This window comes from Ranitomeya variabilis, chromosome 1 (genome assembly GCF_051348905.1).
Source record: "Ranitomeya variabilis isolate aRanVar5 chromosome 1, aRanVar5.hap1, whole genome shotgun sequence".
Classification (NCBI taxonomy): Eukaryota; Metazoa; Chordata; class Amphibia; order Anura; family Dendrobatidae; genus Ranitomeya; species Ranitomeya variabilis.
The window spans coordinates 100,439,055-100,466,677 of record NC_135232.1 but is presented as its reverse complement, the minus strand read 5'-3'; the positions used below and the strand labels follow the sequence as shown (position 1 = coordinate 100,466,677).

The window sequence follows — 27,623 nt, the reverse complement described above, 5'->3', positions numbered from 1 at the left end:
GGTGGGGGGGGGGGGTGTTCACGGATAGTCACTCTGGGTGTCCCACCCTTTGTAGACCACAAGTCTGTGGATGTACCCCAAGATACTCTGACAGCTTGATTTCATACCAGAGGCCCTTTTATACCCATGATTGGGGTGCACCACCCTAGTTCTGACCATGGTTAACCAGATGGGGGCTAACTGACATCTGTCCAGCACCCCCTCTAGAGCAGTGGCAGAAACTAAGACCACTTTGCACAAGATACTCCATTATTAACTAGAGCACACATTTTTAGCCTAGCTTACGGATGATCTATGTGTCAAGACCCTTAGACAGTTACATAAGTGCAAAGTTTTATTAAAATTGTAATAAAAATATAAAATCTATTAAGAGCATATATTACAGAGCATCAGTTTACAGCTACGAAGCTATGATACATTCTTGGCCAAGGCAACCATGAACTCCCTGTTAAGTTGTGGCAGGCAACTGATCCTCATCTGTTGACTCCTGGCATATTTGTCTCTGACAGACTGCAAGAAAGGAATTTAAAGTTAATACCTCAATTATACTGTGTAGTTTTGCTATATTCTGCACATTGAACAGTAAAGCACCAATGTTAGGGTCACTATATATGGAGCCCAATTCAGAGTTTAAAAAAAAAAAAAAATAATAATAATGCAGCATTACAAATGTTTAGTGCAACTTGCACTCAGCATTGTTGCCCAGGTTTGACAAAGTGGGTCAAGTGTGGAAACTGCTGAAAATTTGAGTGGCATCGTTAGCCATGCCACAAGTCTTACTCTAGTGAAATCTGCAGTAAGATGTGGCAAGCCACTTATAAAATTAATTTTAGAGTAGAAATGAGGATTTTTAATGTAAGGGATATTGTTCGCTTTAGGCTGCTGTCACACGGTCAGTATTTTACATCAGTATTTGTAAACCAAAACCAGGAGTGGGTGATAAATGCAGAAGTGGTGCATAGGTTTGTTATACTTTTCCTCTAATTGTTCCACTCATGGTTTTGGCTTGCAAATGCTGATGTAAAATGCTGACCAAATACTGCTAGTGTGATGGCAGCCTATTCTGATTGACAATTTTGCCAAGTCCATGTAGTTTGTTTTGCTACTTGAAAAGAAAATTGAAGACAAGTCACTTTAGGGAGGGATTCAGCCTTGTCCTTTTTGCAGACCCATTCTGGTATGGCTTGCCCTTTCAGCCTAAAGTTATACTGCTTTTGAGTGCTATGTGCACACGTTGCAGACTTCCTGCAGAACTGCAGCTTTTCCCCTGTGCAGAAATGCTGCAGATCTGCAAGTGATTTACAGTACAGTGTAAATCAATGGCAAAAAAATAAAATAAAAATGCTGTGCTAATTGTGCAGAAAGATCTGCACTGAAAATGCAGCAGATTAAAAAAAAAAAAAAAAAGTGTCAAGTGCAGTTCTGCTGTGTTTCGGCACCCATTCCATTATAGAAACCCACAGGGGTTAAAATAAATATAAAATCCGCATCAAATCTGCACCTGCATTTTCTGCCAGGAGATGCAGATTTTGTGCAGGAAATTCTGCAACGTGTGCACATAGCCATAATATGGGTCGATTGGATCACTGCCATGTCATTTAAATTGTGCACATTAAAAGTTTAATGAATGGTTGTTTTAGCTTATAGTGCTACAAGGACTTTTTTTGCATAACAGAATCAAAGCTGATGCTAAACTTTGAAGCAGAATGGATAAAAAAAAAAAAAAAAAAAAAAAACTTACAGCATGGTTAATTTAATTTTTTGGGTAGTGTTAATAGGGCTAGTGAAGCGGTGTGGCTGTTGCAAGGCCATATGTGAAGTTACAGGCATTTGCCAGGATTAAATTTATGGGTAAGGAGGACAAAAAACAACCCCCTAGAAGACTTGAGTATGTGACCACTACATTAATACACCACTTCATGAATTAGAGCATCATGCCAGAGGTGGCATTTGAGGCCACCTGACAGACATTGTATAGCTGTAGTATGGCAGGCCTTTGTCAGGTCTACAGCTGCCATAGCAATTCATCAGCATCCAACAGTTGCCAGCAAGTGGCTCTCCCTCAAACTGAATGGGACATGAGCTTCTGACAAGTGTGTGGCACCCCAGGAATTCTGGTACCACAGTGGTATTGCCTGCCTCCTGGGGAGGGTTATGCCATGCCTGAAAGCGAGAAGGATCCCCTTAACAGGCAACACTAACATACACTTTTCTGACTGACTCCTAGACCTGGTTTCAGGGTAGGTTCCCTATAGATTCTGGCTGGAGGAGTTAGAGCAGATTGTGCGAGACAGTGAAGGGATAGAAGCGAGGAGATGTGACTGGGCTCCCTTCCAGGCTTGAGTGCAAGAAACTGGACACCGGAGTCTGAGGTTGTGTGTGAACTGTATGCCCTACAGCAGAAACCGGAGGGCAGGAGATTGCAGGTCTCCTGGGTACAATTAACACCTGCAGGCACAGCAGCAGATTAGAGCCTGGAGTCACCATGAGAGAAGGGACACCTGTAAAAAGGCTCAAGCTGCCTGCCATGCGGGTATTGTTCTATTAGAAGGAACAGATTGAGAGAGGACCTTGTGTGAAGTGTAAGGCAGCAAGGGACAGAACGCACAAAGGAAGGCTTCCAACCCCACCTTGCTAGGGGGTTCCAAACCGCTTCCAGATTTCAAGATCTGTAACCTGTGCCTCAGACTGCACTTGCAAGTCACCAGTAAAAGGTAAAGAGACTGCAAGTCTTGTGTCCTCCAATTATTTCCTGCACCCCAACATCTGCAACCTCTAGATATTCCTGGAACCCCTGCTCCACTTGTGGGGGGGCGCTAAACAATCTAAGCTGCATTACCATTGGCCTCAGTGGACCCCTTAAAGCAGCGGCGGCCATCCCAGGACAAAGTCTTTAGAGTATTTTTCCCCCAATACTTATTCCCTTTAATTGAACACCCATGGCCACTGATGCCGTGACACATCCCTTTAAGAACTGGCCAGGTACTGAGTGCTCCACAGCCCTGGCGGGTGATCCATTTGTAATAGCCTATAAGCAAGTGCAGCGCCCCAGAGTCCTGGTCGTTGCAGTACTGTTGCTCTGCCACTAAGGGGAGTGATGGTACGTCTGATTGCACTAAAGGAGTTCACCTGACCAGGTAACACCCACAATACACTTCACACTCCGGCCACCAGGGGGGGTGGTTCTATTAGACCACTCACACTTGGGTAAAAACTGGGGGTTGGACAGGAAGTCAGGAGCTGGAAGAGCTCGAGAGAGGACCTGTCAGGTGGGATCCTGGCAGAGCCCTAGTGAACAAGAAAGAACGTTACGGAGCTGTGCCTGTGCTTTCAGGGGCAGTCTCCTAGGAAAGGACAAGAAGTGAGGGGAATTGTGAAGGAGTGAGAACAGGAATACAGCGCAGAGGTGATAGGATCAGAAGGAGTCGTGCTGCAAGATCGAGGCAACATCCTTCTGAAGCGCAAAGTCGGTGGCCGGAACGCCAAGAAAGTAAGAGACTAAGCATTACTTCAAACCACGGCAGGACAGCCAATTATAGGTTGGCTGTCTCACCCAAATCACCTAAGCAGACAATGGAGGCAGCTGTGGGAGAGGGGCGACTCTAGGGTCCCGGAAGAACTCCAGGCCTACCCCATCATACAGGTGCGTCCTAACCATATCATCAGAGGGGGGGGGGGGGGGGGGGGATGTAGAGAATGAACATCAGAGACAGAATCAGTTGCGAGGACTATCCTGGGGTGCTCGGCAGGGAAGGACTACAACACACAAGCACTAGAAGGTAGACACTGATTCCAACCTCCTAAGGGAACTTCGGATGTGCCTTTGGACCGGCCGGTCTCAGCCAGCCCTGTTAACAGTGCTCTGGATTGAGCATCTCGAAACCTTCAGTAAAAAAGGTAAAGAGACTGCAACCCTGTGTCCTCGTTATTCATCGCACCCTGCACTACCCATCACTCTCAACTTCTACTGGACGCCCCTCAGCAGGGTCACAGACCGGGTCTAGCCACCGTGACAATCCCAGAACCGAGACAGAGGCTCGGTACCGGGTACCCCTCGGCCCTGCGACAGTGGGGGTGCTCCACAAGTGTCCCTCAATAGGCATAAATTTAGTTCCTAGATCCTCAGTTTTCATGTTGCCCCTTTCCCTACATAACTGGCCTTGCTCCTATTATGTTTATAAGATGAGGTCTTCAGGCTTTGGAGACAGTGTTTGTGAAAGGCAAAGCCTGCTCCTGACAATAATGCAGGTTTTGCTGTGTGCTGCCCAACCACCAGTCCCCACAAGAAAACCCCAACTTAGGTTTTGGTGCAAAAACTCGATACCTGTGGGTTTTTTTGCACCTACTCATTTATGGGTTAAAAGTGACATTCTATGCTGCAGTTTTAATTCAGAGAAAAAAAAAAAAAAAAAAACAGTCTCAGTTTTTGCTGGTACTGTAAAATGCAGCTTAAAATTTGAATAGAAGTGCAGCAAAGATACAACCTGTAAATTTAACCTTGCTTGAGCCACATAGGGATAGAGTGGGAGATTAAGTTTGGCCAGTGCGAGAAGAGTGATATTAGTAAAATGTGTGTTACAGCTTCTGTAGATACACCTAGCTCAGACAACCATAGCCTCTTGATGACAGGTTTGCTTACCATGAACTTTGTAAGTCCTCGGTTAACTTTTAGAACATTCTTTGCCAAGTGTCCCATGACTGGGACCAGAGAACTTTCTGTGTAGACCATGTAGTGCTGTAGAGTTGGAGTCTGTTAAGGATGGATAAACCAGTGAGATTTGATTACTGATGTGACAAGGTGTAACTATTGCATATCAGGACACCTTCTCGCTTTACCAGCTGTATACAGTCGATTTCCATGGAGGATCTAGCTTGCATGCTAATGTCAGAGCTACAATTAGGTTATACCTTACAGCTGGTAAACTCACCCATTCACCACCATCGAGAACCTTCTGGGACAGACGGAAAGCTGCAGCTGCCACTTGTGATGGTGGAAAGTGAACCATGTTGTAGTCCAGCATTGCCAGTTCCATCAGATACTTGGCTAAGGTGTGCAGTGGGGCTTCCACCTAGAGTGTAGAGACCAGGCGAAGTTCAGATTAGACAGTTATAGCTACACTAGTTTTATTTTTAGGTATTACATCGCTGGTATAGGATGCAGAACACATTAGGTCATGTGTCTACATGTTCACTTGCCTCGCTAATCTTTGATGCTCTCCTCAAGAAATGCAGAGGTAGAGGTCTTCCAATATCAAATTTGAGTGCGCGGAGGATCTGCATTTCCATGTTTCTGATCTGAGCATTTGTGTATGTGTGATCGGTCACAAATGAAAAGTCACCAATTGCTGGGCAATAGATTTCTTCATATTTACATGCAAGGAACAAGGCAGTTACTCCAGCCAACTGCAAGAGCTTCTTTGGCACATGATTCTCCTATAAGATAGTAAATACAGGACATTTCATTAAACCCCAGAATTAAGCTTCAAAGAGGTTGTCCACTACTTTCTCATTGTGGAACTATCCTTAGTATAGATCACATCTGATTGGCAGTCAGAACCGCTTGCAGCGCCGCTCTGTCTCCTGATGGCTGTGACAGGTACTATCAGAAGACAGATCAGCTCCTGAACTTAGTGGCACCTACAAAAAGATCTTATCAGTGGGGGTGCCAGAGCCTGATGACTTGTCCTAAGGCTAGGTCAATGAAAAAGTAGTGGAAACACTTTAATTATGTTTAGTGGCTACATCTACAAGTTCTGATGTCCAAGAGGGTGTAGATTCGCTCAAACATTGGATTAGTGCAGATTTTACATTGAGCTGGGGCTCAGCCTTCTAGTAACATCTGTAGGTTAATCAGAAGATGTTCTGGGAGCCTTATAGTCCACCAGTGCTTACCTGTAAGAAGCGATCCAGAAGAGAAACAGTCATAAACATAGTCTCCTGCAGCAGCTTGAAGCGGATGTGCACTTGCACCAGCCAGTCAACCAGGATAGCCCTCATGTTACCATTGATTTCCTGCCCCTCCAGGTAGTTAATCTTTATTGGTTGCTTAGCCTGTGGAAATAGACTTCTTACTAAGCAGATGCCACCAGCCTTTGCATACTAGGCAGGTGCTTCATATGCACGTTGCATTTTGGGCAGCATGCCGGTGGAGTACAAGCCATAAGTTTCTAGAGTTTAGGTATATCTGTGAAGTACCGTTGTACACAATATAAAATGTTTCATAAGAAACTAAAATGGTCTGTATGCATAGCCTATAACCCAGATAGCTACTAATTCAGTATAGACTAGTTGTAGGGCCCACTGCCCAGTTTCACTATGCAGGTTCTGCCACGAGTGTTGGCTAGATGCCCTGCACACTCTTCATAGAACAGGCACAAAAGCTTAGCTATGATACACTTGGCACCTGATTGGAGATAGTTGCCCATTTCCAGTTGAACCAATAGGATTCAAAAGGCTGGAATTGGTGGTGAGGACCACATGACTGCAGAGTGCTAATGGTCATGTCATGTGAATACTCATTGCTTGGGTTTTCCGATACTAGTTTTCTAGTCAGTCCATTATAAGTGATTGACTACAGGTACATTACTGATCAGCACCACCTACCTCTAGATCCATAAGATAGCAGTAGATGTCCTTCACATAGTCACTGCAGAGCATGGGGTTGTCAGAGTCCTCTCCATCCACATCCTTTATCTCAAGGAGTGCAGTTGAGAAGGCCTGGCTCTGTTCTTCCATAGGAGATGCTCCAGGTGTTTCCATAAGACTTGGAGAGGCCTGCTAATAAAAATAAGTATGCCAACTACTACTCAAGTCTGTCTCAGGCCATGTTCATATGCCCAGTAATCCTATTAAAGTGGATGCAGCAATTTATTGGCAAAAAAAAAAAAAAAACCCCTACAACTTTGCCAGTAAATGTTGAATAATGAATATTGTAAATATTACAGTAAACCTAAGTTAAACTGAGTTAAACTGAGTTTAAACCATTGAGTTTGTTAGGCACCAACAGTTCTGTCAACAGCACCATGGTGTTACTTCTACAATGAATGAAAGTGTGACCAAAGCTTTAAAGCTATTAAGTTTACTTTGTCAAATGTCATGATCCAAGCTATACAGTGAATAAATCTTAACTGATGAGGCTGTGCACCTGCTCTGAAAATAGATCACCAAATGGCTATAACACATGATTTCAGAGGATAAACAAAGATTTCTACATGGGTCTAACCTCAAGTCCATGTTCCAACATTGAGCTTTTGATGTTGCAGAATTTCTGCACCCATTAAGTTGGTTACTTGTGTGTGCATGTTTTTTTTGACACTGGGTTTATCATCTCTTCGATATGCCTTAAAATATAACAGATGCCAACAAGCTGAGACAGAACTAGTAGCCAGCACTTTAGATTAAAATAAAATGTGACAATCCCTTTACATTTTGTCATTTAGTGCATAAAATCAAGGTTTGCTGAAATAGAAGCCAAACTATAGACAATCAGTACTAGTGTTGCAGTCTCAGCCTACAATAAGTCCAAAGCAAGTAAGCTTACCATATTTTCCTCCTCTTTAGGAACTTCTATAACTGGTGCTAGTTTCACAACCTTCTCGGTAACATTGTTTTGAGAGGCCTTAACTTCCTATAAGGACAGTTCATGAAGGGAATAGATCAGCATTTGTTTATATAGTTATTCTTGCCTTCATACATCACTTGTAAGTTTACATAGATTTAGATTTGTAGGATCTGGCCCAGCAGAAATTGTAGTTGTCAATCACCGTTGTATGAAGCTCTGACAATGGACTCTGCAGCTCTTCTTGATTACCTGGTGTATCAGATGAGTTGCCATTAGGTAAAAGGCTGTACTCTGATCGATAGACAAGGTCCTGCAAATCTATTTGCACCAATACTGTTTATTAAACCTAGAACGCATACCTGGGGCCTCGCAGGCCTGCCAGGTTACTTGTTTTCTATTTTCTGTAAAAGTACTTTAGTTAGAATTTTGAAAATCTAGGTAATCCTCAGGTATATACCGGTAGTTGTTAGTAATTTCCAGTTATTCATATATTTTTATGTTACAGACATTTCAGTATAACAACTTTTTGGGACTACCCCATATTCACGCACCTGGGGCCTTTTAGGCCTGTACTAGGTTTACATGTGATACACAGATTTGCTTATCAAGGCAAATTACGGAGGCAATGATCCGATGTGGAATACGCTTTCTGGCACATCCAGAGCAAAAAGAAAAAAAAAAAAAAAGAAAGCGCTGCTATATTTGTCCAGCAAAGAAGGAAAGAAAATGAGCGTTTCTGTTCTGCTTGCGGACAAAATGTATGCAAGGAACATTCAGCCGAAAAAATATACGAGAATTGTTGGGGGAATATGTTAAGTTACAAATAAATATTCCTGCACCAAGTTTGCTACAACCAAAAAATGTTTTCATAAAAAAATTGCATATAGAATGCCTATATTTGGCGTGCCCGTTTACTTACTTTGTTGTTTTATGCAAATTATGTTTTGAAATATACACATCTTAGGCTGTGTTCCCAGTAGCGCTGGGGTTCGCCAGAAGGGGATCCATAATGGATCTGACCTCCTGGTAACTCCAGGATTCCGCCAGCCTTAGCTGGGGTCACCAGGAGGTCAGATCCATTACGGATCCCCTCCTGGCGGCTCCAGCACTAGTTGGAATGCATCCTTACCTTGCATTTTGAAAAGTATTTTTATTTGAGTTATTCCATGATAATTGTAAACAGGCCTAAAAGGCCCCAGGTGCGTGAATGTGTAGATTTCTATGGGTATGCGTTCTAGGGTTAAGCAAACACTAGGTTTACAGCTTTTTGCCGAAGAGACCGATCACAGGCTGTCTGTCTACTTTCATACCCATATGTGTGAAAAGTGTTCTGACATCAGGACTAACCCCCCCCCCCAAAAAAAAAAAAAAAACCCAGACGAGTATAATGCGATTTCTCACATAGCATGTGTATGCAAAGTGCTTTTCTCTGCACAACCATTTTTTCTACAGTCATTTTGCAGGACAATTTAGTGTTCTATGCCACAGAGTGGAAAGGTATAAAAAAGAAAAAAAGGGAGATGTAACCCATTGAACATTGGTCAGAGTGCAATCTGTTTTCTCAGATTGCACTTGTCAGTTTTTCTTGCAAATGAGTATGAGCCCTTCCAAGATTAAATCACTAGCCTTTTATAGAGCGGTGGAAAAAGTGCTTTGAGAGTGTACATATGCAGTCTTCCCCCTGCAGCCAAAAATGCTAGTTGTGCAATGTTCTTAGGTGTTGCCATGCATCTTCTCTATAGTGCCCGTTTAATAAAGTTGGTTTTATGCACCAGACATTTGTTGCAGCACGTCTTCACCTTCTATGGGTGGAGTGAAAAAAAAAAAAAAAAAAAAACAGTTGTTTAACGCCACAGGTTCACATGGCCCAATAGTTTCAGTAACTTTCCCCCCACAGTATCCCAAAGCCAACAATCTGGGAAGTTATATAGGTGGGAGAGGAGATGGGGCAGTCAGTTTCAATAATCAGACATTTGGCCTTAAAGTCTGAGGCATTGCTCCTCACATCAAGACTTCACAATGCAGACAGTCCTGACAACGCAGACATCATTCCATCTGGATTGAGGCCTTCAGATCTGGGATAATATAGCAGATGTGATGAGATAGTTACTTGGAAGACAGGGACCCAAGAGTGAGCACCTACAGAAGTTTTTAACACTAGATATGGAATTTATGCTCCAGATTAAAAATCACAAGTTTTTGTAAAGACACAAACCCTGAAGTCCAGGACAACTCATGACAATCCAGTACTTGTGTAGTAATAACCCATTTAAGAGACTGGAACCTCCCATTGATTTATGGCCACCACACCTCTTACCTTTTTCACGGCCATTTTAGATTTCATGCAGTTTCCAATATCTCCCAGAGCGTTTCTTTGCCGCTGTCTGGTAGTTGCCTTCTTCCCAGCCACTGCAGCATTCATGTTGTCTGCATTAATACGCATGCTCTGGAAACAAGTCAGAAGTAGTTACGTGGCCAAACTGTTCTCCAGCAAGTTGTCATAGTTGTGTGGGCACATTATAGGGGACTGACTGCACTAGGAGAATATGTCATTTATAGCCATTTATCCCCTTAGTGACAACCAATACATCTTTTTTACTAACCTCACATATCAGACAACAGCATCCCCTGACTGGGGAAAATCCGTCAGCTGTTCCAGAATCACTATACAATATAGCAGACACCTTGCTGCGTCAGCCTTGATTGGTTTTGGCACCAATCATGGCTTTTTAACCCCTTAGATGCTCCTGTTAATAGTGACTATAGCATATAAGTGTTTAACAGTGTGGGGGCTTCCTCTTTAACCCCATCAGCACCCCAAGATCATGGTTGTGTGGTCCTGATGTTTACCATGGCAATTCACAGCCAAATAGTGGCCTTAGAGTCTGACTGCTATAGTGACTTGTTCAGAAGTTAGCGACATTTAGGTGGTAAACACATTGTTCCCTTCCTGTCATGCAGCTATTAGTTGGTTACTGAAAAGCACTCATCTTTTTATATAATTGCCTTGTAATGTCTTCATTTCCTGTTCTGTCAAGATGTCACCGTATCCCAGAATTCCAAGCAGAGGATGTTCACGACCGCCATATTGGGACACCCACGTGATGCAGCTGGTACCAACCTATTGTGCGGTACCACCAGCAGAACACCATCACCAGGATCAGCTGAATGAGTCACTGACTGCCGCCATCTTTGTACAGGAGGAGTGCATGTGCAGTTTTAGTGTGACCGCCACTAACTGCACAAAGATGGCGGTGGTCTGATTACTATGCCTGCGTGAATTATATGCAGTGAATCATTCGGCTGATCCTGGTGGCAGACATGTCTACAGGCAGAGGAAGCTGGTCACATTAAAGGGGTTTTACCCATAAACGTTCATTTTAAAAATTGACTGACCGTGTACAGAGCATACCACAGCTCCTGGGCAGGGGAGGAACCAAAAGACAATACAGCAGGGGGATCAGAGGATTCATTTTGTGAGGTAAAATATTTTACTAGCTTTGAAATATTTACCTCACAAAATGTATCCACTGCAATCCCTCACAATCCTGACATTGCAGTATTTTGCTTCCTCCCCTGCCCAGGAGCTGTGGTATGTTCGGTACACAGTCAAACAATTTTTAAGATGAACTTGTTAGTGGGAAAACCCCTTTTAAAAAAAGCAGATAACACCAACATGGCTCCTCTCCCAGAAACCACCACCAATGACCGGAAAGCAGCAAAGGCACAACGTTGAGGACAACAAAGGGCAAATGAGACTTGAAGAGCAACAGCATCGCATGCATATAAGCGTAGGCATCAGGCACATGAGTCCCCTGATGCAAAAGTCATTAGATCACAGGATGCCATTAGGCAACAACAGTGCCACATGCCTGCCCCATCATGACATTACTGCCCTCCCGTTGTGATTGCATCAGGCCTCCATCTAGTGGTTAATAAACTACTTCACAGCAGTTTGGAATACATTGAAGGGTGGCATTCTTCAAAAACAAACTAACTAAGTTCTAGGCCTCAGTAAGGAGAAAACCTGCAACATGGTGCATTAGCCTCGCCCCGCCGCACACCACGAAAAGACGCATGTATATGCAAACGCAGGCGAACGCATGCAAATGCAGGAACCTGCGTGCACAATGTAAAAGATATGAAATCAAGACGCATGCGGATGTATGCGGATGTATGCGTCAGAAACGCTGCGGACACAACCGCAAATGTGAAACCGGCCTAAGCCTTTAACCTCAGTTCATCATTGCTAATTCTCCAGTTTTCTGGTGTAATTTGCACTTTTTTAATGGCTTTATTATCTGCACCTTAGGCCGGATCCACGGCACTTTTTGCCACACGTCACATCAGGAGTATCTGATGATGGCGCTATTGACTTCAATGACGCAGATGGAGTCACTGTGTCATTGTTGGCAGTATCCACCCATCCATTTTATGCCCTCATGAAAAAGGAGAATACTGATGAAAATGGGGTCAGATGGAGCCAAAAATGACTCTGTCTGCTTCATTAGGGTATGTGCACACGTAGATGGAACCTCTGCGGATTTTTCTGCACCTGTTTTGAGAAATCCGCAGGTAAAAAGCACTGCGTTTTACCTGCAGATTTACCACGGATTTATGCGGTTTTTGTGCGGATTCGACCTGCGGTTTTACACCTGCGGATTCCTATTATGGAGCAGGTGTAAACCCACTGTGGAATCCGCACAAAGAATTGACATGCTGCGGAATGTAAACCGCTACGTTTCCGCGCATTTTTTTCCGCAGCATGTACACTGCGGATTTTGTTTTCCATAGGTTTACATGGTACTGTAAACTCAGGGAAAACCGCTGCGGATTTGCAGCAAAATCTGCAACGTGTGTACATACCCTAAAGTCATTGATCCATCAGCAAATACTCCTGAATCCAGTTATTAAGAACTTCAGATGGCCACTGTGGCAAAAACATGATGTAAAGATTCTATATGGTCCGATTCATTATTTGCATTTTTTTTAAGTCACATTTCTTTTTCTGTCTTGTGGTATTTGCTGTACCAAATTATTCAAAATGAAGAACGCAGTTCATGAATTTGACACAAAATCATAAATCCTCTTTATTGTTTGTCTTTAACCCTTCATGACCAGAGCTTTTTTTGGTTTTGCGTTTTCGTTTTTCGCTTTCCTCCTTCCCGGAGCCATAACTTTTTTTATTTTTCCGTCAATATGGCCATGTGAGGGCTTGTTTTTTTTGCAGAACGAGTTGTACTTTTGAACGACACCATTGGTTTTACTATGTTGTGTACTAGAAAACGGGAAAAAAATTCCAAGTGCAGTGAAATTGCAAAAAAAGTGCAGTCCCACACTTGTTTTTTGTTTGACTTTTTTGCTAGGTTCACTAAATGCTAAAACTGACCAGCCATTCTGATTCTCCAGGTCATTACGAGTTTATAAACAACAAACATGTCTAGGTTCTTTTTTATCTAAGTGGTGAAAAAAATCCCAAACTTTGTTAACAAAAAAAAAAAAAATTGCGCAATTTTCTGATATTCAAAGCGTCTCCATTTTGCGTAATCTGGGGTTGGGTGAGGGCTTATTTTTTGTGTGCGGAGCTGACCTTTTTAATTATACCATTTTGGTGCTGATACAATCTTTTGATCGCCCATTATTGCATTTTAATGCAATGTCGCGGCGACCAAAAAAAAGTAACTCTGGCGTTTTGACTTTTTTCTCACTAAACCGTTTAGCGATCAAGTTAATCCTATTTTTATTGATAGATCGGGTGATTCTGAACTCGGCGATAACAAATATGTGTATGTTTGATTTTATTTTTATTGTTTTATTTTGAATGGGGCGAAAGGGGGTGATTTGAACTTTTATATATTTTTTATTTTTTTTATATTTTTAAACACTTTTTTTTTTTACTTTTGCCATGCTTCAATAGTCTCCATAGGAAACTAGAAGCTGCCATAGCCCGATCGGCTTTGCTACATAGAGGTGATGGTCAGATCGCCTCTATGTAGTAGAATTGCTGACTTGTTATGAGCACCGACCACTGGGTGGCGCTCACAGCAATCCGCCACTGACAACCATCAGGTTGTCATGCCGACACACCAGTGACCTGCAACCACGTGAAGCAGGTCACCAGTGTGCATATTTCTGGCTCGATTGCTGGAAGCGCCATTTAAATGCCGCTGTCACAGTTTGACAGCGGCATTTAACTAGTTAATAGCCGCAGGTGGATCGTGATTCCACCCGCAGCTATTGTGGGCACATGTCAGCTGTTCAAAACAGCTGTCATGTCCCTGGAAAGATGTGGGCTCACTGCCGGAGCCCACATCAAAGGGAGGGATACCGACATCGGAGTACTATTATTACGCCTGATGTCGGTAAGGGGTTAACTGTTTTTTTGTGTGTGACTGTATTAGCGCAAAAAGTTGAAAATCCTTTTAAAAATCACACATTTCTCTTAAAATGCGCCAAATAAAAAATTCAACATTTGGTGAATGTCATACTTCATGAATCTGCCTAACGTAGTCCATCGTAATCCGACGTAGTCCAAGGAATTCAGCAAAGTCCATTGAATCCTCCATGGAAAGACTATGGGGACTCATTCTGCAGCGCTATAGTGTTTGCAAACGGCCACATCTGGGTCACGCTACGCGAGACCTGACGGCTTTGAACAGCAATGACGTTATTAAGGTTATCGCTCATCTGAGTCACCGGGTCACGCTGCCCTGCGTGTGACTTTTTTTTTACACCGTGTTCCAAATTATTATACAAATTGGATTTAACCCCTTCACCCCCGGAGCTTTTTACATTTTTTCGTTTTTGTTTTTCGCTCCCCTCCTTCCCAAAGCCATAACTTTTTTATTTTTCCGTCAATATGGCCATGTGAGGGCTTATTTTTTGCGGGACGAGATGTACTTTTGAACGATACCATTGGTTTTACCATGCCGTGTAACAGAAAATGGGAAAAAAATTCCAAGTGCGATGAAATTGCAAAAAAAAGTGCAATCTCTCACTTGTTTTTTGCTTGGCTTTTTTGCTAGGTTCACCAAATGCGAAAACTGACCTGCCATTATGATTCTCCAGGTCATTACGAGTTCATAGACGCCAAACATGTCTAGGTTGTCTTTTATCTAAGTGGTAAAAAAAAATTCCAAAGTTTGCTAAAAAAAAAATAGAAAAAAAATTGCGCCATTTTCCGATACCCGTGGTGTCTCCAATTTTCGTGATCTGGGGTCAGGTGAGGGCTTATTTTTTGCGTACTGAGCTGGCGTTTTTAATGATACCATTTTGGTGGAGATATGTTCTTTTGATCGCCCGTTATTGCATTTTAATGCAATATTGCGGCGACCAAAAAAACGTAATTTGGGCGTTTTGATTTTTTTTCTCGCTACGCCATTTAGCGATCAGGTTAATCCTTTGTTTTTATTGATAGATCGGGCAATTCTGAATGCGGCGATAACAAATATGTGTAGGTTTGATTTTTTTTGTTTTATTTTGATTGGGGCGAAAGGGGGGTGATTTGAACTTTTATATTTTTTTTTAATTTTTTTTTATACTTTTAAACACTATTTTTTTTAAATTTTGGCATGCTTCATTAGCCTCCATAGGAGGCTAGAAGCATTCACTACATGATCGACTCTGCTACATAGCGGTGAAGCACAGATCACCTCTATGTAGCAGAAATGCAGGGTTGCTTTGAACGCCGACCACAGGGTGGCACTCAAAGCAATCGGCCATCAACAACCATAGAGGTCTCAAGGAGACCTCTGGTTGTTATGGCAATGCACCGATGACCCCTGATCATGTGACGGGGGTCAGCGGTGCGAGCACTTCCGGCCGCTCGGCTGGGAGCGCTAGTTAAATGCCGCTGTCAGCATTTGACGGCGGCATTTAACTAGTTAATGGGCGCGGGCGGATCGCGATTCCGCTCGCGCTCATTGCGCGCACATGTCAGCTGTACAAAACAGCTGACATGTCGCGGCTTTGAAGTGGGCTCAGCGCCGAAGCCCACTTCAAAGCGGGGGTTCTGCCAGCTGACGTACTATGCCGTCAGCTGGCAGAAAGGGGTTAAGTGTCATAAAGATTTAATTGTTTTGTTTTTCAAATAAACTCATGGATGGTATTGTGTCTCAAGGCTCAATGGTTCACTGAAATCAATCTTAAACACATGTGATAATTAGTTTTCCAGGTGATTCTAATTAAAGGAAAACTACTTAAAAATGATGTTCCACATTATTAACCCCTTAAGCCCCGAGGGTGGTTTGCACATTAATGACCGGGCCAATTTTTACAATTCTGACCACTGTCCCTTTATGAGGTTATAACTCTGGAACGCTTCAACGGATCCTGATGATTCTGAGATTGTTTTCTCATGACATATTGTACTTCATGAAAGTGGTAAAATTTCTTTGATAAAACTTTCGTTTATTTGTGAAAAAAACGGAAATTTGGCGAAAATTTTGAAAATTTTGCAGTTTTCCAACTTTTAATTGTTATTACCTTAAATCACAGAGATATGTCACGCAAAATACTTAATAAGTAACATTTCCCACATGTCTACTTTACATCAGCACAATTTTGGAACCAAAATTTTTTTTTGTTAGGGAGTTATAAGGGTTAAAACACCATTTTTTTTTAGGGACCACATCTCATTTGAAGTCATTTTGAGGGGTCTATATGATAGAAAATACCCCAAAGTGACACCATTCTAAAAACTGCACCCCTCAAGGTGCTCAAAACCACATTCAAGAAGTTTATTAACCCTTCAGGTGTTTCACAGGAAGTTTTGGAATGTATAAATAAAAATGAACATTTAACTTTTTTTCACACAAAATTTATTTCAGCTCCAATTTGTTTTATTTTACCAAGGGTAACAGGAGAAAATGGACCCCAATTGTTGTACAATTTGTCCTGAGTACGCTGATACCCCATATGTGGGGGTAAACCACTGTTTGGGCGCATGGCAGAGCTCGTAAGGGAAGGAGCGCCATTTGACTTTTCAATGCAAAATTGACTGGAATTGAGATGGGACACCATGTTGCATTTGGAGAACCCCTGATGTGCCTAAACATTTAAACCCCCCACAAGTGACACCATTTTGGAAAGTAGACCCCCTAAGGAACTTATCTAGATGTGTGGTGAGCACTTTGACCCACCAAGTGCTTCACAGAAGTTTATAATGCAGAGCCGTAAAAATAAAAAATATTTTTTCACAAAAATGATCTTTTCGCCCCCAATTTTTTTTTTCCCAAGGGTAAGAAAAGAAATTGGACCACAAAATGTGTTGTGCAATTTGTCCTGAGTACGCTGATACCCCATATGTGGGTGTAAACCACTGTTTTGGCGCATGGCAGAGCTCGGAAGGGAAGGAGCACCATTTGACTTTTCAATGCAAAATTGACTGGAATTAAGATGGGACGCCATGTTGCATTTGGAGAGCCCCTGATGTGCCTAAACATTGAAACCCCCCACAAGTGACACCATTTTGGAAAGTAAACCCCCTAAGGAACTTATCTAGATGTGTTTTGAGAGCTTTGAACCCCCAAGTGTTTCACTACAGTTTATAACGCAGAGCCGTGAAAATAAAAATTCTTTTTTTTTTCACAAAAATGATTTTTTAGCCCCCAGTTTTGTATTTTCACAAGGGTATCAGGATAAATTGGACCCCAATAGTTGTTGTCCAATTTGTCCTGAGTACGCTGATACCCCATATGTGGGGGGGAACCACTGTTTGGGCGCATGACAGAGCTTGGAAGGGAAGGAGCGCCATTTAGAATGCAGACTTAAATGGATTGGTCTGCAGGCGTCACGTTGCATTTGCAGAGCCCCTGATGTACCTAAACAGTAGAAACCCCCCACAAGTGACACCATTAAGGAAAGTAGACCCCTTAAGGAACTTATCTAGATGTGTGGTGAGCACTTTGACCCAACAAGTGCTTCACAGAAGTTTATAATGCAGAGCCGTAAAAATAAAAAATTATATTTTTTCACAAAAATGATTTTTTGCCCCAAATTTTTTATTTTCCCAAGGGTAAGAGAAGAAATTGGACCCCAAAAGTTGTTATGCTATTTCTCCTGAGTATGCTGATACCCCATATGTGGGGCTAAATGACTGTTTGGGCGCATGGCAGAGCTCGGAAGGGAAGGAGCGCCGTTTGACTTTTCAATGCAAAATTGACTGGAATTGAGATGGGACACCATGTCGCGTTTGGAGAGCCCCTGATGTGCCTAAACATTAAAACCCCCCACAAGTGACACCATTTTGGAAAGTAAACCCCCTAAGGAACTTATCTAGATGTGTTTTGACTTTGAGAGCTTTGAACCCCCAAGTGTTTCACTACAGTTTATAACGCAGAGCCGTGAAAATAAAAATTCTTTTTTTTTCACAAAAATGATTTTTTAGCCCCCAGTTTTGTATTTTCACACGGGTAACAGGATAAATTGGACTCCAATAGTTGTTGTCCAATTTGTCCTGAGTACGCTGATACCCCGTATGTGGGGGGGGAACCACTCGGAAGGGAAGGAGCGCCATTTGGAATTAGATGGATTGGTCTGCAGGCGTCACGTTGCATTAGCAGAGCCCCTGATGCACCCAAACAGTAGAAACCCCCCACAAGTGACCCCATATTGGAAACTAGACCTTCCAAGGAACTTATCTAGATGTGTTGTGAGAACTTTGAACCCCCAAGTGTTTCACTACAGTTTACAACGCAGAGCCGTGAAAATAAAAAATCTTTTTTTTCCCACAAAAATGATTTTTAGCCCCCCAAATTTTTATTTTCTCAATGATAACAAGAGAACTTGGACCCCAAAAGATCATGAGTAAGACTTCTTAGTTGAAACGCGTTGATCCTCCTCACTGGTGTGCCAGGTGTTTGCTATGTAAACATTTTTCTTTTTGAAGAACTATTTATCGCTTTAGTTGTCTAATAAAGTCCCACAAAGTCTGAACTGCCTCCACTTCCAGCTGGATCATTTCTCTGTTTGTTCCCAAAAGTTGTTGTCCAATTTGTCCCGAGTACGCTGATACCCCATATGTTGGGGTAAACCCCTGTTTGGGCCCACGGGAGAGATCGGAAGGGAAGGAGCGCTGTTTTACTTTTTCAACGCAGAATTGGCTGGAATTGAGATCGGACGCCATGTCGCGTTTGGAGAGCCCCTGATGTGCCTGAACACTGGAAACTCCCCAATTCTACCTGAAACCCTAATCCAAACACACCCCTAACCCTAATCCCAATGGTAACCCTAACCACACCCCTAACCCTGACACACCCCTAACTCTAATCCCAACCCTAATCCCAACCGTAAATGTAATCCAAACCCTAACTTTAGCCCCAACCCTAACCCTAGCTTTAGCCCCAACCCTAACCCTAACTTTAGCTCCAACCTTAGCCCCAACCCTAACCCTAGCCCTAACCCTAACCCTAGCCCTAACCCTAGCCCTAACCCTAGCCCTAACTCTAACCCTAACCCTAGCCCTAACCCCAGCCCTAACCCTAATGGAAAATGGAAATAAATACATTTTTTTCATTTTATTATTTTTCCCTAACTAAGGAGGTGATGAAGGGGGGTTTGATTTACTTTTATAGTTTTTTATAGCGGATTTTTATGATTGGCAGCTGTCACACGCTAAAAGACGCTTTTTATATCAAAAAAGTTTTTGCGTCTCCACATTTTGAGACCTATAATTTTTTCACATTTTGGTCCACAGAGTCATGTGAGGTCTTGTTTTTTGGGGAACTAGTTGACGTTTTTATTGGTAACATTTTCGGACACGTGACAGTTTTTGATCGTTTTTTATTCCGATTTTTGTGAGGCAGAATGACCAAAAACCAGCTATTCATGAATTTCTTTTGGGGGAGGCGTTTATAACGTTCCACGTTTGGTAAAATTGATAAAGCAGTTTTATTCTTCGGGTCAGTATGATTACAGCGATATCTCATTTATATCATTTTTTATGTTTTGGCGCTTTTATACGATAAAAGCTATTTTATAGAAAAAATAATTATTTTGGCATCGCTTTATTCTGAGGACTATAACTTTTTTATTTTTTTGCTTATGATGCTGTATGGCAGCTCGTTTTTTGCGGGACAAGATGTCGTTTTCAGCGGTACCATGGTTATTTATATCCGTCTTTTTGATCGCGTGTTATTCCACATTTTGTTCGGCGGTAGGATAATAAAGCGTTGTTTTTTGCCTTTTTTTTTTTTCTTACGGTGTTCACTGAAGGGGTTAACTAGTGGGACAGTTTTATAGGTCGGGTCGTTACGGACACGGCGATACTAAATATGTGTACTTTTATTTTTTTACTTTTTATTAATTTTTTTTTTTTTACACATGTGGAATTTTTTTTTTTACTTTTTTATATTGTACCGGGGGGGGGGAACATCACAGATCGCTGATCTGACAGTTTGCACAGCACTCTGTCCGATCAGCGATCTGACTTACAGCGCTGCAGGCTTACCAGCGCCTGCTCTGGACCCGGAAGTAGTCCCTGCAGGACCCGGATGCAGCCCCGTGGCCATTTTGGATCCGGGGCCTGCAGGGATAGGAGGTAAGAGACGCGATCACATTGCGTTGCTCCGGGGGTCTCAGGGAAGCCCGCAGGGAGCCCCCTCCCTGCGCGATGCTTCCCAATACAGCCGGAACACTGCGATCATGTTTGATCGCAGTGTGCCGGGGGTTAATGTGCCGGGGGCGGTCCGTGACCGCTTCTGGCACATAGTGCCGGATGTCAGCTGCGATAGTCAGCTGACACCCGGCCGCGCTCCCCCCCGTGAGCGCGGCCAATCGCATATGACGTACTATCCCATCGGTGGGAATTAAGGCCCACCCCACCTCGACGGGATAGTACGTCATATGGGATTAAGGGGTTAAGCAGGCCCCAGGTTTCAAGCAATATGGGAAATAAAAAGGATCTCTCTGCTGCTGAAAAGCATTAAATAGTGCAATGCCTTGGTCAAGGGATGAAAACAATAGATATTTCCCAAAAACTTAAGCATGACCATCGTACTGTTAAGAGATTTGTGGCTGAATCTGAGCACAGACAGAGTTCATACAGATAAAGGCATAATGAGGAAGGTTTCTGCCAGACAAGTTAATCGGATTAAAAGAGCAGCTGCCAAAATACCATTACAAAGCAGCAAACAGTTATTTGAAGCAACTGGTGCCTCTGGAGTCCCTCGAACCTCAAGGTGTAGGTTCCTTCGAAGGCTTGCTGTGGTGCATTAACCGACTATTCAGCCACCCCTAAACATCGCCTGTATGTAGCAGAGGCTATTGAAGCATGCCAAAAGTAAAAAAAAATGTTTTTAAAAATATATAAAAAAAATAAAATATAAAAGTTCAAATCACCCCCTTTTCGCCCCATTAAAAATAAAACAATAAAAAAAAATCAAACATATACATATTTGGTATTGCCGGGGTCAGAGTCGCCCGATCTATCAATTGGAAAACGGCATAGCGAAAAAATAGTCAAAATGCCAGAATTACGTTTTTTTGCATTATAATGCCATAAGAGACAATCAAAAGATTGTATCTGCACCAAAATTGTATCATTGTAACCATCAGCTCGGCACGCAAAAAAAATAAGCCCTCACCCAACCCGAGATCACAAAAAATGTGGACGTTGCAGGTCTCGGAAAATGATATACTGTATATATATATATATATATATATATACAGTATATATACATATGAGGCGCCCCAGAGTCCTGGTCGTTGCAGTACTGATGCTCCGCCGCTAAGGGGGGCTATGGTACGTCTGATGGCACTGAAGGAGTTCATCTGACCAGGTATCACAGACACCAATACACTTCACAGTCTGGCCTCCAGGGGGAGCTAAGGGTTCTATGTATTAGGCCACTCCTCACAATCTGGTAAAACTGGGGGTTAGACAGGAAGTTAGTTGAGAAAGCTGACTGGGTTGGAACCAGGCAACACCTTGTGGCAGAGGGTGTTGTAGGGGAAGATTCAGAGGGGTCCCTGTCAGGGGTGGGATCCTGACAGAGGCCTAGCAACCAGAGAGAACGTTACGGGACTGCGCCTGCACGATATAGCGGCGGTACCCCAAGAAAGGACAAGAAGCGAGGTATATTGGGCTGAGTGAGAAACGAGATCAACGCAACAAGGAGAATACCAGTGGGAGTCGTGCTGTAAGATCGAGGCAACATCCTACTGAGGCGCGTAGCCGGTGGCCGGAACGCCGAGGAAGTATCAGGCTCCAAGCAATACTTCAAACCTACGGCAGGACAGTCAGCTATAGGCGGGCTGTCTCATACCAATCACCTATGAAGACATGGGGGGCACACTAGGAGAAGGGCGACACTAGGCTCCAGGAAGAGCTCCGAGCCTACCCGTCATACGGGTGCGTCCTAGCCATATCATCTGGGGGGGACGAAGAAGAACATCAGAATCGAGTTGTGAGGGAACACGAGAAACAGACACAACAGTTGTGGGGTACTATCCCGTGGTGCTTAGCACGGAAGGACTACAACACACAAGCGCTAGAAGGTAGGCACAGATTTTCACCTGCAAAGGGAGCTCTGGAGGTGCCATCGGACCAGCCAGGCTTGCGCAGCTCGGTTAACCGTATTCCGGATTGAGGATCCTGAAGCCTTCAGTAAAGAGGTAAAGAGACTGCAACCTGGTGTCCTCGTTATTTACTGCAACCTGCACCGCACCACTACAACATCATCACCATCACGCACACCTCTCATTGTACGCCCCTCAGCAGGGTCACGGACCGGGTCTAGCCACCGTGACAACCCCAGAACAGAGACTCAGAGGCCCGGTACCGGGTACCCCTCGGCCCTGCGGCAGTGGGGGCGCTACATATATACTGCATTTTTTTTTTTTTTTAACAAACTTTGGATTTTTTTTCACCACTTATATAAAAAGAACCTAGACATGTTTGGTGTCTATGAACTCGTAATGGCCTGGAGAATCATGATGGCAGGTCAGTTTTAGCATTTGTTGAACATGGTAAAAGAAAATCCAAAAAACAGTTGTGGAATTGCACTTTATTTGCAATTTTACCGCACTTGGAATTTTTTTTTCCCATTTTTGAGTACACAATATGGTAAAACTAATGGCGTCGTTCAAAAGTACAACTTGTCCCACAAAAACAAGCCCTCACATGGCCATATTGTTGGAAAAATAAAAAAGTTATGGCTCTGGGAAGAAGGGGAGCGAAAAACAGAAACTAAAAAATGCAAAAGGCCTCCGTCATGAAGGGGTTAATATCTTTTTTTTTCTTTTGTTGTATTTGCTGCCATTTGTGCATCAAATTCCATAAAATGGCACATGCTGTCCATGAATTTTGTGTAAATGCTTTTTTTTTAATGTTTAACCCCTCAACGAAATCTGCTGTATATGTACAGCACAAGTATGACTGTAGCAGATTTATGGAGTAGCCTCACAGGGTGAGCTCGCCCCACACCCTGCAAGTAATGGCTGTGTGTTACAGCCAGGACCTGCTTCTAACAATTGCTGGTGGCGAGAAGCCCCATAAAAAATAAACAAATACAGATAAGTGGTATTGCCGCTTTCAGAAAAGTCAGATCTATCAAAATATAATATATTCTAGGGAAAGTGGAGGTACTATGAGGAGTGGGCTGTATGAGAGGGGACAATGAGGAAAGTGGAAGACTATGAGGAGGAGGTTGTATGAGAAGGAACTATAGATAAGTGGAAGACTATGAGGAGCAGGCTGTATGAGAGGTGACTATGGGGAAAGTGGGACTATTAGGAGCAGGCTGTATGTAAGGAGTCTATGGGGAAAGTGGGGGAACTATGAGCAGGCTGTATGTGAGGAGACTTTGGGGAAAGTGGGGGAACTATGAAGAGCGAGCTGTATGAGAGAAGACTATGTGGAAAGTGGGGGGACTATGAGGAATATGCTGTACTATGGGGAAAGTGGGGTGACTATGAAGAGCGAGCTGTATGAGAGAAAACTGTGGAAAGTGGGGGGACTATGAGGAACATGCTGTACTATGGGGAAAGTGGGGTGACTATGAAGAGCGAGCTGTATGAGAGAAAACTGTGGAAAGTGGGGGGACTATGAGGAACATGCTGTACTATGGGGAAAGTGGGGTGACTATGAAGAGCGAGCTGTATGAGAGAAGACTATGTGGAAAGTGGGGGGACTATGAGGAACATGCTGTGCTATGTGGAAAGTGGGGGGACTATGAGGAACATGCTGTACTATGGGGAAAGTGGGGGAATTATGAAAAGCAGACTGTATGAGAGGGGACTATGGGGAAAGTGGGGGGACTACAAGGAGCAGGCTGTATGAGAGGGGACTATGGGGAAAGTGGGGGCACTCTGAGGAGCAGGCAGTATAAGAGAAGTTTATGGTGAAAATGGGGTGACTATGAGGAGCAGGCTGTATGAGAGAGAACAATGAGGAAATTGGGAGGACCATTGGGGAGCTCTTCGTGAGAAGAGGGTCTATGAAGAGTTTTCTGTGAGAAAATAGACTGGAGGGGGACATTAGGGCGTGGTCTGTCAGTGAGGAGCTATGGGTAAATTGAGGGACCATAGCGGTTGTTCTGTGAGAGAAGGGATTATGGAAAAAGTAGTGCCATGAGGAGGGATCTGACACAGGAGACTATGGGGAACCATGTGGAGCGGTTTGTGAGTATACTATGGGGACCCATGGGACATGGTCTGTGAGAGGAGGGACTATGGGGAATGAGCAAATGGTCTGTTACAGAGCAGAGACTTGGAAAACAGTCTGTAAAAGTGGGGGGACCACAGGGAGCCATCAGTGAATGTGGTCAGTGTGGAATCATGGTGAGCAGTAGTCTCAGAGGGGGGACAGTGGGGAACAGTGTGTTCAAGGAGAGACAATTGGGATGAGAAGATGAGAGGAGTGACTGGGAGGAGCGGTCTGTGACAGAGGGAGAAATCTATGAGGGAGAAGATGCAGTTCTTCACCATATAGATTAATAGAGTGTACGGTATGTGCTGTGATGAATATAAAGGTGTCTTTACTGTTACATCATTATGTTCTTTATGAGGGTCTATCTGATAAATGACAGAGGGCCCTGGACCCACCTCTGAAATAGTTGTGATTTGTTTTTCAATGTTTTTTGCCTTTTTTCTAATTTTAGCTGATGTGAAGAGAAGTGTGACTCAGTGAAGAGAAAACTCGATTCAGACTTGAGCTTGCCGTCACCCAGCAGGTGGGTCAGTAGAGACCGTTCTAGAGATGGGTGCTGGCCAAACTTGGACCGAGAGGCCATAAAATATCCAAGATATGTAAAAATGTTGAGAAACAAGACATTTTACCTGAATAACAACAAATGTGTCCTACAGTATACATCTGTAGTAGAAATGGGATGGTGGTTTTTCGCTTTCCACAGACCAGAAAATAATTGGTTTAGGCTATGTGCACACGTTAAAACACAACAAAATTCACCCTAGCGAATTCATGTCCACAAATAACCATATAACCAATGTCAAAAGTGAACATATATCAAATAATCACATGAAAGATATATATATGTTAAAAAATGATTTTATTACCAAAATTTATTACAAAAAAGAAGAAAAGACAACAAATAATACTACAGTATTTTACAAAATGTATAATTAATGAGGAGACCAGATCCATATAATAAAAAAGATACTAGAAAAATATATAATTCATATACATATATGTGACCTTCCAGAGTGCAAAAACAAAAAACAATAGATGGCGCTACAATAGGCCTTCTATCCCAATAAAGTGCATATGCATCAATAATAGTAGTCTAACCCAGACAATAAAGTGCATAAATCTCTGAAAAAATACTAGTACCAGTGTGAAGATGATCTGTGGCCCTCCAGGACTCCGACCCCAACGTACGTTTCACCTGAGTGGCTTTTTCAAGGAGTGAAGACAAAGTGAAAGTGTGGTGTTACTTATACATAGCCCCCACCAATCAAATGGAATCAGGGGAATCAAGTGAGCTAGATAAATAACTTAACCCTGCTAAAAAATATATATATATATCTCCATATATGGAATAACAAGTTTCACTCATTAAAATACATCCTAAAGCAAAAACATCCAATAATTGGTAAGATAAAATATATAAAACACAGATTGCTGGTGAGACAGGAAGTGACATATCCCCATATGAATTAACATAAATAAACAAAGAAACATGAACCTCATATAAAAGAGATCGATACATACTTGACAATGACCGATCACATACATATACAGCAGTGAATTTAATGTGAACATTAAGTGTATATATACGTGTATACATACGGCGAAACCGGAAGTGGCAGATCATATACATAAATACACACAAATATACATACAATTACCCCATAAACAAAGGGAATACACTGCAGAGGTGACCGATCTTGTTAAAAGGTGTGAAATCATGGGACACTATGTGAAGCACAGACCCAGGGCTGTCACCGCCAGACCGGAAGTGACGTTACGGAGCCTGCACAAACACTCTGGAAACCAAGGTAACGTATTGCCACCGTAATTAGCGTTCCACATCTGAATAAAAACACCATAAATCCGGCCTATCTAAAGTGACATAGTGCTATATACAATATAATATGATATGACCCTGACAAAAGTGCCCTAATAAAATTAAATAAATAAATAAATAAATAAATAAATAAAGCCCCTAAATATAAAAAGAGGCAAATTACTGCACTGAGTGAATTTAATCGTGCACACAAGCGGAACCATAAGACCGCTGGTGAACAGATAAAATAAAAAATATAAATATTGAAAAAGCAAACATTTAAATAATAATAATAATAATATACAAAAAACGAAAAAGTGCAGTGAAACACACGTGCGAACGAGTGAAAAAATAATAAATAATAAATGGATTTTTTATATAATAAATTTTTCAGATATGCCGGAACACAGGAAATTCAATCCAATATCACCGCCAGACATGAATATCAACAAGGACCTAAAAAATAAAATGAAATAAAAACAAGAAGAAAAAACAGGGAAAGAAAAAGAATAAATATTAATAAAAACCTACAAATAAGCACTAAAAGACATCTGCTCATTCAGGCCATTGGGTGCCAAAGTATCCAGTCTATAAATCCACTTGGCCTCAATTTGGGCCAGTCTTTTCTTGATATCCCCACCTCTCATGTTTAGTACAATATGGTCAATCCCTCTTACCCTCAACAAGGAATCATCACACCGATGAAAAAGCTTAAAATGTTTGGGCAGAGTTTTAAGGGATTCAATGTCTATAGCAGTACAAGCTGCTTGAATATCTAGAACATGCTCCCTCACTCTCCGTCTTAATTCCCTTGAGGTTAAACCGATGTACTTAAGACCACATGGACAGCTAGCGCAGTAAATAACCGCAGTGGTCTTACATGTAATAGGGTAGAGGATGTTATATGTTTTATTGCCATCAGCACTGGAGAATACTGCACACCTCTCAATATTCGGGCACGCTACACAGGAGCCACAAGGGCGACATCCCCATTTGGGGCCCTGCGAGCCAAATGGATTATCATTCTTTTTATTCACATAATGGCTGTGTATCAGCGAGTCTCGTATATTTGGTGACCTCCTATACGTGATGGATGGTTTTGATGGGAGGTATTGTGTCAAAATGGGATCCAGTTGTAAAACCTTCCAATGCTTGGATAATATATCCCTCACCTCATACCATCTGCAGTTAAAGGTTTGAATATACCGTACCTTGTCACTATTCCCATCTTCAAGTCTCTGTTTATTCAGTGCTTGAGAACGGTCAGTCCGTTTTGCTCGCCAATATCCTCGTCTAATACACTGTGAAGAATATCCCCTCTCAGCAAATCTTGCACTTAAATCCCTACTTTGTTTTTCAAAAGACGACTCATCAGAACAAATGCGTCGCATCCGTAAAAACTGTCCCACCGGTATGCCTTTAATAAGGCTCTGTTGATGTGATGAAGAAAAATGGAGAAGACTATTTGTTGAGGTAGGTTTCCGGAAAACATCTGTGTGTATGAAACCAAGTTCATCTACTTCCAACAGGATGTCCAGGAATTCCACATTTGATCTTCCTGCTTTATATGTCAGACGTAAGTTCAGATTATTATTATT

The 27,623-nt window shown here is 42.6% G+C and overlaps 1 protein-coding gene across 2 annotated transcripts; it reads right to left on the bottom strand.

Moving 5' to 3' along the window:
• Positions 1-321: 321 nt before the first annotated feature.
• On the bottom strand, positions 322-10,005 carry CCNB1 (cyclin B1). 2 transcript variants are annotated; one of them, XM_077286619.1, is made up of 8 exons: positions 9,879-10,005; positions 7,541-7,627; positions 6,604-6,777; positions 5,893-6,051; positions 5,197-5,433; positions 4,929-5,069; positions 4,640-4,750; positions 322-510 (listed from the first exon to the last, which is right to left on the bottom strand). In XM_077286619.1, the coding sequence occupies exons 1-8, from the start codon at positions 10,002-10,004 to the stop codon at positions 409-411; spliced, it is 1,137 nt and encodes a 378-aa protein (XP_077142734.1). In that variant the 5' UTR covers position 10,005; the 3' UTR covers positions 322-408. The 2 variants fall into 2 exon arrangements, with proteins under 2 accessions (XP_077142734.1, XP_077142744.1); XM_077286629.1 differs by having other exon boundaries at positions 6,604-6,774.
• Between the last annotated feature and the right edge of the window lie 17,618 nt (positions 10,006-27,623).